The sequence below is a fragment of the Cucumis sativus genome, chromosome 2, assembly GCF_000004075.3.
Source record: "Cucumis sativus cultivar 9930 chromosome 2, Cucumber_9930_V3, whole genome shotgun sequence".
NCBI lineage: Eukaryota > Viridiplantae > Streptophyta > Magnoliopsida > Cucurbitales > Cucurbitaceae > Cucumis > Cucumis sativus.
The window spans coordinates 16,489,506-16,500,280 of record NC_026656.2 but is presented as its reverse complement, the minus strand read 5'-3'; the positions used below and the strand labels follow the sequence as shown (position 1 = coordinate 16,500,280).

At 35.3% G+C, this 10,775-nt stretch overlaps 1 protein-coding gene and 2 long non-coding RNA genes across 3 annotated transcripts; all 3 read left to right on the top strand.

The window, feature by feature from the left end:
• The first annotated feature begins 368 nt into the window (after nucleotides 1-368).
• LOC116402102 lies at nucleotides 369-1,510 on the top strand. The gene is made up of 2 exons (XR_004214512.1): nucleotides 369-803; nucleotides 1,242-1,510. It is a non-coding gene; the product is annotated as an uncharacterized LOC116402102 (long non-coding RNA).
• Nucleotides 1,511-3,486: 1,976 nt separating this feature from the next.
• Nucleotides 3,487-4,287, top strand: LOC116402100. The gene is made up of 3 exons (XR_004214510.1): nucleotides 3,487-3,644; nucleotides 3,896-4,005; nucleotides 4,229-4,287. It is a non-coding gene; the product is annotated as an uncharacterized LOC116402100 (long non-coding RNA).
• A 514-nt stretch (nucleotides 4,288-4,801) lies between these two features.
• On the top strand, nucleotides 4,802-6,822 carry LOC105435530 (E3 ubiquitin-protein ligase UPL6-like). Its single transcript, XM_031881027.1, has 6 exons — nucleotides 4,802-5,040; nucleotides 5,128-5,214; nucleotides 5,338-5,478; nucleotides 5,666-5,791; nucleotides 6,040-6,138; nucleotides 6,480-6,822. The coding sequence occupies exons 1-6, from the start codon at nucleotides 5,017-5,019 to the stop codon at nucleotides 6,549-6,551; spliced, it is 549 nt and encodes a 182-aa protein (XP_031736887.1). The 5' UTR covers nucleotides 4,802-5,016; the 3' UTR covers nucleotides 6,552-6,822.
• Nucleotides 6,823-10,775: the final 3,953 nt, after the last annotated feature.

Genomic DNA, 10,775 nt, shown 5'->3' with positions numbered 1-10,775 from the left:
TCAACGATAATGCGTGATTGATCTAAAATTTTTTATTCTACAACTATAATAGTATTGGGGAATTGCCAAAAATAGGCCAAAAATGGGGTAGAAAAAGAGTTTTAGGATTGATTGTAAAAAAGTTGAGATTTAGGACAAATTTTGGGTAGAGGGATTTAAACCCGAGACCTCTTGGTTCTAAGTACATACATACAGGCGTTAGTTGAGCTTGGTTGACAATTTCTATACTTTTTTAAGTAACAAATAATTGGAGAAATTTTGTGGCTATATTTATGATTTTTCTCAAAGAACTTAAGGATCTTTATTTCCATTTCTATATATTGTGGGAATTTTTGCAGACATTGATATGGGTGAAACAAAGAAAGTAACCGAACAAACTAATATTGGACAGTTGGAGTTCAGCCCTGCACGACCCTTTGACAAAGCCCTTCCCTCACTTCTAGCCACCATTGTCCATTGTTCACACCTAACACAACCTAGTGGTAGCATGTCACTTCCTCCTTGCCAGCCAGTTCACCCCAGCCTGTAGGTCAGTCAGCCTGTTATAAAAGAAAAAAATCAATTTTTATGTTCTCCCCCAACCGACAGTGAGCTTCACGGTGACATCTATTCTAATCTACACTGACTTTCACCCTACTTCGACCACAACCAGACTTTCATAGTTAATAGGGTGGTAATTTTGCTGGTTTCGACATTATGTACATGCATGAGTTTAATCACCCCTCCCTCCTCTTTTCCTTTTCAGTTATGAGATTAAAGTGAGGGAATGACAAGAGAAGATCATGAACCAACGAAAATTACAGGTAATTATTGTTTTTCTTTTTTTCCTTAACTCTTTTTAGCCTTTGGAAATATTTAGCAAAGAACTCATGTATGATCTGCATTGAGACCGTTCTTGAGTTGCTTTCATCAGACAAGTTTATGAAGTTCTTGTTGTTGGTTTGTCATGATTTTGTTTCAATTTTTCTGGGAAACTAAGAGTTGTTACTCTTGATTTTTTTTCGAGTATTTCTCAGTCTAAGAGTAATTTATCACTAAGCACATGATTTTGTTGGTAACATGCAAGATACAACCTGAATGGAATATCAAATACCATAATGTATTTGTCAGATCATGCAAGACAACTATACAAGCAGATAATTATGCTTATAGTAGCAATCGGCAATAAAATTATTTTTAAAATTTATTTCAGTGTTCTAATTACCTTGTTATCCTAATTCCTATCTTCTTTCGCCTTGCAGATGTGTTGAAATTTGTTGTCAGAATCTGTTTGAATGATGAACTTCATGCATACAATTGTTGTGGTTGTCACAACTGGAATCTATTAAACAAAATCAAATACTTGATAATAACTACCTCTCCACACTGTTATGTTTCTTGTTTTTTCGTTTTCAATAATTTGATCGGTTTTAGACTTTTGATTTATTTTCAATTAGAAGTAAATGAATGAAGGAAAAAGATAACAGAAAAAGTTGATTTTACTTTTACTATCATTTTCCTATGCTTTTTAGTTTATGGGGATAGATATTTGTTGGTGTTCCTTTTCTTAAGTTAGAAGAAAAAAGTTGGGGCATAACTTTACATGGACAATCAAGTCATTTTTTTTCTTAATTTGTGTCTTTTATAGCTAAAAGAAGAAAACTTAAGAATTACATATAAGTAGTATAAAGTCCTAATATAAGCTTGATAAAAAAATTTCCTTTAATTTTTACTCTGTTTATAAACTTATGAGGTTACAAATTGCAATATATTTTCTAATACCATATTATGAATAATTTGGATAGCTGGTTGTGTTTGAAAACTGTATCTTCTTCCATCGTCATTGGTTTATCGTTGCTTTCTTTTCATTTTTGTTAAATTTCAACAAATATCAAGTTGATGTGACTTTTATTGTAGGATATGGGTAATGTTTACAATTTCAAGGATTAGAACTTTTCGTTTATGTTGTTTATCAGACCTTCTATACATCTCTACAATTATATGATCTTTATGGTGAATACATTGTGCAAGGCCGTATATTATAAGATCAATACTGTTTTTTAAAGGAAAGAAAAATATATAATGTGCTACACACCAAATTTTCTTCAAAGAAAAAAAAACAAATTAAATATGTTCCATACTTTCTTTTTGTAGTTTGTGATCCTAGCTAAACTCAGGTTAAAGAGTTATGTTTATATTTGTATATTTGAATGGAGTTAATTGCAAATACAACGATTAGATACAAAATATTTGCATATGTAACACATATTGTATTGCTAATATAAATATATCACTCATAGATTTTGCTATAATTATACTTGTTTAAACATACTAATACACACTTAATCTTCTTAGTTCAATAATGGTATGGAGTGGAACAAACTTCCTACGTTAGGATAAAAGGGTCACACAAATTACCTTCGTAGTAAACTTACTTTTGACATTATTCATTTAACTTAGGGTAAGTATAATGGATTAGCAATTTTATGAATAATAATTAAGTATATAACAATATCTTTTAAAAATTGTAAATGTAGCAAAATATATTTGTGATAGATTTATATCGTTAATAGACTCTTATGGCTTATAAGCGAATGACATATGTGATTTAAAATAACTGCAGCAATTAGTTTAAAATGTTGTTATATATCTACGAATTTCTTAATTGTTATATTCATTTGTCATTAGTTGTATTTAAAAGGGATGACCAGAAAAACATTAAAACAAGAGGTTTACTTTTGATAAAAGAAAATTTTAAATTTAAATTGCTAAAATAGCAAAATGTGCATGTCTAAGTGAAAATTATTCAACAATAATCACGGTCGAACTCAAACTCCCAAAAACAATGATTACATTTATTCCCTAATTTGCTAATTCATTTTGGATTAGGTTTATTTTTGACAACAATAAAAAAATTGAGGTGTGGAACAATGATATTATAAATGCCAAAGAGTAGTTAAGATGCAAAATATAAATTTATATTTGCAATATTAGGTCAAAATGAATGATAATTTAGTTAGATTTTTGTCAAATAAATAAAAATGTGAACCATACCAAAAGCAAATATAGATGCTTTTTTATTATTGAATTTTCATAGAATAAATAATAAAAAAAAGTAGAAAATATTTGCCTTTTAACTTTTTCTTTTTTAATTTTCATACAAAATATTTAATCCAAAAATTAAATAACTCTCCTCCACGGTCAATTTTCTTTTCCCTCTTCTTCAACCTCAACGGTCTCTTTTATTTCAAATTTCTTTCCCCTTTTTCTTCTCCATCGGTTTACTCTGCCTCTCATCTCCCCTTCTCTTCTTCGTCTTCCTCAAACCCTGCGATTTCCTATCTCTCAAATTCCGTTTCGCTCTTCCTATACCTCCAAAATTTCGCTCTTCCTCTCTAACGTGAAGCAGCCAAGAAACTCTATCTTGCGACATACCCATCTCGTCGATCCACCACTTTCTTCTTCTTCTAGCCTTAACGGTGCCGAAATCAAGGGCGCAGACCCCTCGGAAACCCAAGTCTTCCAAAGAAAATTCTCCACCGTCAGATCGGTTTTCGATTCCAAATCCTGAAGAGCCCGCTTCCACCTAGGCCTCCCTCTTCTAACCCGACCGTTCCTGAGAGTTCGCTATCACATACTGCTTTTACCTGCAATCCCGATCCAAGGTAATGCTAAAATAATGTTGCTAATATCTGGAATATGGTATTACTGAATTTAGTAAAAATAAATAAATAAATAAAAGAAGTATACCTGTAACAACTAACAGTTGTGAGCACTGTCGGAAAAAGGCAATGAATTTGTAAATCGAAGTGCAGATAGTTCTGTTGTTTAGGATGGAAAAGCATGAGTATCACGTTTCTATATTCAACGGACTGGTACTTGTAAAATTTAGGCTCATAATCATTTTATTGTGCAGAGACTGGCAGATGGTTTAAGTAGCTGGTTCCGGAGGCAGAAGCTAACAGGTGCAGCTGGGGAGCGCTTGAAGGAAGCACGCAATATCAACCGATCACTCTCACAACTCGGGTAACCGATCAAAACTATTGGGAGATATTTCAAATTTCATTTAAGCAGTGATCTTTCCAATGATTTTTTTCTTTATTTATTTTGTAATGTCAATTAGTTGGCTAATTATTTATCAGAATGCTTGTTGATATCGCTGCATGTTTTATTTTGTAATGTTTGTACTTTTTAGTTGTGATTTGTGAATATGCTAGGATTGATTTGATTTGCTCTTCTGACTGTTAAGATCGGAATGATGTTGCTCATCTGAAAGAAGGCAGCATCATGTGCTTGAAGACTTGTGGAGTATGGAGAGTGAATGGTCAAATTTGAGGAATCGTATCTGCTGGCTTTGTAGTCCAAACAGGTTGTCTGGCTAACTTTCTTTTTCTCATTTTCAACCAATTAGGATAGCTGTCATGTTTTTTGAATTCCTTGCCATTGTTGAGTAGTAACTTGGCATTTGTTTATTAAAAGGTTTTAATTAAGATTATGGTGTTCATAACTTTGTAGTGTCACACTAAATAACTTAAAAGAGTTAGTTTGACAGTTGACAAACATGATAGTAATGTGATAGTGAGTGCAAGGGTAAAAAGAGCTGCTTCTGTTGGGTTAAAGGGATGTTTGTGTTTTTTAGTGTGATGTGTTTTGTTTTCAAGTTCGTTAGTAGACGTATTACTTAATTGAGCATTTTGATACCATAGCCAGTGTAGGGGAAGATGAATGGAGGGTGCTATGAGACTAGTTAAGACTTATATGTATCCTAATTTTAGTAATATATAAAATTGAGAGAATTTCCTTTGATTTTCAGGAACAATGATGAATAATCAATGAAAAATGAATGAAAAGGTTTATCCATGCAAGCTTCAAACCAAAGTCAAGGATATCGATCCTTCCAGGGGAGTCCAAAGTTCCAAGATTGTTTATCCATGCATCATTTTGTCGATCTACTAAGATTAAATTGTCTCGTTGTAGTTGCAAGACTGGAACAATAGACGGCAGTTTACACCACCCAGTGACTTCCATGCTGACGCGATGAATGATTATTTCATTTCACAGGTAATTGTTCTCAATGAATGTTTTGGTTCTAACGACCTGCTATCTGATCGTAATTCTAATTATTTACTTGGCCTTGTTTCTTTGTAGGCAGTGATAGAAAATACCAGAGCAAATGATATACACAAGCGAGTTCCCTTTTTAGTACCGTTTACTAGCAGGGTTAAGATTTTCACTGTAAGCAAGTTATTTTTTTGGTTTCCTTATCCACAATATTGAATTTCTTGGACGACTGTTAGTTATAGAAATATGTAAGATATTTTTTATTTATGGTTACTTTCTCTATAACTCATTTCACAGACACAACTAGCAGCAGCTAGGCAAAGGAATGGATCTCTTGCTGTTTTTGCCAGAAACCGGTTTAGAATTCGACGAAATCATATATTGGAAGATGCTTTCAGTCAGATGAGTGCATTGTCTGAAGTTGATCTTCAAGGATCGGTAATTTCAGACTTCCATGATTTATGAAAAATGAAATTGTTATCTTACTTTTTTCTATCTTTTTCTTTGCCCTCGTGAAAACGACCCCTTCCCTCTTCTGCATCCTATAGTTGCAGAGTTACTTGTAATTGTTTATTAGTTTTTTCTTGTTTGTGTTGGGTCAATTGCTTCACTTTTCTGCATGCAGATACGTGTGTCTTTTGTTAATGAATTTGGAGTTGAGGAGGCAGGAATTGATGGTGGTGGTATTTTTAAAGATGTCATGGAGAACATTACACGGGCAGCCTTTGACGTGCAGTATGGTTTATTTAAGGTTATCACGACATTCCTTATTATTAGCATGGCATGGCTTTGTTAATCCTGTAGTATTATTGGATAACATGAAGCGTGATGAGACAGCCATAGTTGTTTGAAATCGCTTTTCAAAATAAAAATAGTTGTGAGATCACATTTCAATATAAAAATTGGTTGCTTGAAATCTATTTCATAAAATTTCAGTAATATGTGGGTATGTATTGTTCATTTTTTCTAATATAAGTTATTTTCTGCTTGGTAATCCAGCAAATTGCTGACCATTTGCTCTACCCCAATCCTGGTTCGGGAATGATACATGAGCAACATCTCCAGTTTTTCCATTTCCTCGAAGTTCTTTTGGCAAAGGTATGGCCATAATTCCCAATCATACATGGAATTTACTTTGGTTGATTAGTTTTTTCTTTTTTTGGATAAGGATATCCTGGTCTTGGCCTTATCGTGGAAGATTCTTATATATCTTTCACCCCATACTTTGGTTGAATTTTGGAACATTAATGTATCGCCTGACATTCATAAATACAATGTCATAATTTGAAATCTGCTGTCTTCCTACATTATGCATGTTTTTCTGTTATTGAAGTTGCTGCCCGGTTGTGCTAAAAGTTCTCAAGCAGTCATGCTAAAAGATCTCAATCACATTAAATGATTTTTGACAGGATGTTGTTGTTTTACCCTTCTTCCTGTAGGTCATGTTTGAAGGAACTCTTGTTGATATACTTTTTGCAACATTCTTCTTGAGCAAGTTAAAACAGAAGTAAGGTTTTTAAAGATTTACTGTCTTACTGTTTTGTATTTTGTGCTGATCCACTAATCGTAGTATTGATGGTCATGACAATGACTAGTTGCAAGTTACTTGAATTTTTAGGGTTCTAAAAATCTTACATTTTATTATGGGTGCACTGCCTACTAATGAGATTGTCAATTGCTAACTTCCAAATGTTGAATTTGGGATTTCCATGCTACATTCACTTTCTTGATCTGCAATTACAGAGCTACTCTATACTGGAATAAAGTCTCATCTGAACTGTACATTGCTTTTGATGCTGTAATTGCAAAGCTAGGAAATCTTTATGTATAATGCCTTTTTTTTATCATTTATTAATGAAAATGAGAAGCCTTTTTATAGGCTGGAGATTACAAGAGTTGTTAAACTAACTTGGGGTTGAGTTAGTTTACTTATAACTAACTCAAGATACAAAATTGTTAATTCAAATAACTAATCCTAAACTATAAAAATGGTAATTCAAACACCTCCTCTAGGATAAAACTCAAGAAACATAAAGAAGGGGGATGTTCTACATTAGCTTTTGTCAAGGCTTTAGCCAAAATTTTATTTATCAACTGTGGGGGAGGATTTGAGAGCTCCCCAATCTCTACACACTTCTCTAATGAGAGTCTATACCAAAATCAAGATACCCATACCCTTCCACTCAAGAAACTTAAGTAATTGCTTAGAGAAATAACAAAATACTTGGCCCCACTCTAACAAACACATTCCTAAGGGCCCACACAAATAGAAAAATACCAACTAACTCTCAATCATTCTTTCTTCTTCCTATTCTTGTCTCTACGGGAATACACCTTTACTATGGGAGGTCTATCATTACCCGCCCCCCAAATAGCCACCTTGTCCTCAAGGTGGAATTCAGGAAACTGTTTCTTGAATAAGAGCAGCTTGTTCCCACGTTGCACTTTCAAGTGTCCCCTCACTCGAACGGATCAAAACTTCTAAGTTGTCCTCCTTTTCTATTGTTTTGCGAACTCCCAATACTTCTACCGGAGACACTTGCATAGACAAATCAGCAGCCAAATCTTTTGAAATTGGGAATAATGGCCTGTTTGAACCCACGACCTTGCGAAGAACAGAAACATGAAAGACCGGGTGTATAAGCGATTCCTTGGGAAGGGCCAAACGGTATGCAACGAAACGAATTCGTGCCACGATCATAAATGAACCAATGAATCTTGGGGCCAATTTGGAGTGCTTAAAACGGCTGAGAGAGGACTGTCGGTAAGGGCGTAACTTCACATAAACCCAATCATGAACCTCAAACTGCACCTCCCGTCTTTTAGCATTAGCATATTTGACCATTCGCTGCTGTGCTTTCAGTAAATTGGCCTTCAAAACGCCCAAAATTTCATCTCTTTCTTTCATCAAATGGTCTACTTCATCATTCACCCGGCTCGAGCCCTTCACATATGGTAATATAGAGGGGGGTGGTCGCCCATAGAGGGCCTCGAAGGGGGTCATCAATGTGGCTGTACGGACTGTTGTATTATAGCTTAATTCAGCCCAAGCTAGCCATTTAACCCATTGTTTAGGTGTGTTCATAGAAAAACACCCTAGATACGTCTCCACCCTCGATTGACAACTTTTTTCATACTTTTTGAAATTTTGGTAGGTTGTGAGTTACAAACTTACACTGAAGCATTGCTTGGTCGTTTTGAAAATTCAAGTGATACTTACACACGTTTTGAATACATTTTAGGTTAGAGTGAGTTTGTTGCACTTGGTTGTCATTTTTGGTCTTGAAATGCTTTTTTCAACCTTTTTGGTAGATTATGAGTTACTAACTTACACTTAGGATTTGCTAGATCGTTTTGAAAACTCAAGTAATACCTAGACACGTTTTGAGCATGTTTTAGGTTGGTTTGAACTAAGTTTGTTGCACTTACACACTTGGTTGCCATTTTGGGTCTTGTAGTGCTTTTTTCACTCTATTTGAACTTTTTTCGTAGGTTATGAGTTACGAACCTACACGTAAGCTTTTTTAGGTCGTTTTGAAAGTTCAAGTGATACTTAGACACGTTTTGAACTCGTTTTAGGTTGGTTTGACAGTAAGTTTTAAACACATTTGATTGACATGTTGGGTCTTGAAGTACTTTTTTCACACTTTTTGAAATTTTGGTAGGTTGTGAGTTACAAACTTACACTTAAGCATTGCTGGGTCGTTTTGAAAATTCAAGTGATACTTACACACGTTTTGAATACATTTTAGGTTAGATTGAGTTTGTTGCACTTACACACATGGTTGTCATTTTTGGTCTTGAAATGCTTTTTTCAACCTTTTCGGTAGATTATGAGTTACGAACTTACCCTTAGGATTTGCTAGGTCGTTTTGAAAACTCAAGTAATACCTAGACACGTTTTGAGCACGTTTTAGGTTGGTTTGAACTAAGTTTGTTGCACTTACACACTTGGTTGCCATTTTGGGTCTTGTAGTGCTTTTTTCACAATATTTGAACTTTTTTCGTAGGTTATGAGTTACGAACCTGCACGTAAGCTGTTTTAGGTCGTTTTGAAAGTTGCAGTGAAAGTTAGACACGTTTTGAGCACGTTTTAGGTCGTTTTGAGCATGTTTTAGGTCGTTTTGAGTAAATGGTATGTATGTTGTGATTGTTTGATTGCATGTATAATACCTTATTGAGATGTGTATGCTTGATTGAGAAGCTGATAGAACACCAAGTAATGGTTCTTATTTGTTCATTAAGCAACCAAACTATTACAGAATACAATACTCAAACCAGTCTTGAAAACACCGAACAAACAAGTACTATTACAGACAATAACCAAGTATAAAATAAAACATTCAAACATCAAAAGTAGTTTAGGATAATGGAAAACACTTTCTAAGATTAAAGTAACTGAACAACTTCTGTAATTCTGCTCTCCAGAAAATACAGCCCCTCCACTTCCAGAAACTGATTAACCAACCCCCATCTTTCCTTCCATCTCTCCCTTTTAACCTCCCCCTGTAACTAACTGTGGAGGCCCTCAATAAAATCCATACTAATATCTTCCCACACACGGTCCGGAATGGGTAATGCTTGAAGGAAACCAGCCGGAGTTAAAGACAAGTATTTGGCTTGCTGACACACGGAACATTCAGCAACATAGGTGCGGATATGGGCTTTCATACCTCGCCAATAGACCTCCCTTGCTAGCCTTTGATATGTTTTCAATGCACCATGATGTCCCCCTATCGGGCTGTTATGGAACTCAGCTAATAATAAAGTAATATTAGGTGAATCCTCCTCCTTGTAGCAAATATCCATCTGGAGCTGGCTGTCCATTTATCAAGGATAATCGAATATTGTTAAGAGATTCATTTCCAGCCACTTGATCGATGAAAACCGAAGGGTTTAGCCCGCCCACAATACTTACGAGGCCCAATTCAAATACCGGTGGTAATCTCTATAAGGCATCGGCCGCTTTGTTTTCCAATCCTTTCTTGTACTCAATCACAAAATCATACCCCAATAGTTTAGCGATCCATCTCTGATATTCTCCCCCGATAGCCCGTTGTTCAAGAAGAAACTTCAAACTTTTCTGATCTGTACGCACCACAAAAGGCTTACCCAATAGATATGGTCGCCATTTTTGAACAGCCAGCACTATTGCCATAAGCTCCCGTTCATAAACAGCCTTAAACCTATGGGTAATAGGTAAAGCTTGACTGAAAAAGGCCACTGGTCGTTGATTTTGCATTAGGACAGCCCCAATACCCACACCCGAAGCATCAGTTTCCAGCACAAAACTTTGTGAAAAATCAGGAATACCTAGCATCGGGACAGACATCATTGCTGACTTTTAACTGCTGAAATGCGTTCTCGGTCGTCTCATTCCACTTAAAGTTACCTTTTTTTAACAGTTGTGTCAAGGGGGCAGCACAATAGAACCGTAGTTTGCAACGAATTTCCGATAATACCCCGTTAGCCCCAAAAAACCACCTAGCTCCTTCACGTTCTTGGCTGGCCATTTAACCATCGCTTCTATTTTTGTTGGATCCGCTGCCACCCCCTCTGAAGAAATAACATGGCCCAAGTATTCAATTTTGTCAACCGCAAATTGGCATTTTTTAAAGTTGGCTACCAGTTGATGAGCTACTAGAGTTTCCAAAACCATTGCCAATTGGTGCAAATGCTCGTCCAAGGACTTGCTGTAAATTAAGATGTCATCAAAGAAAACCAAAACAAACTTG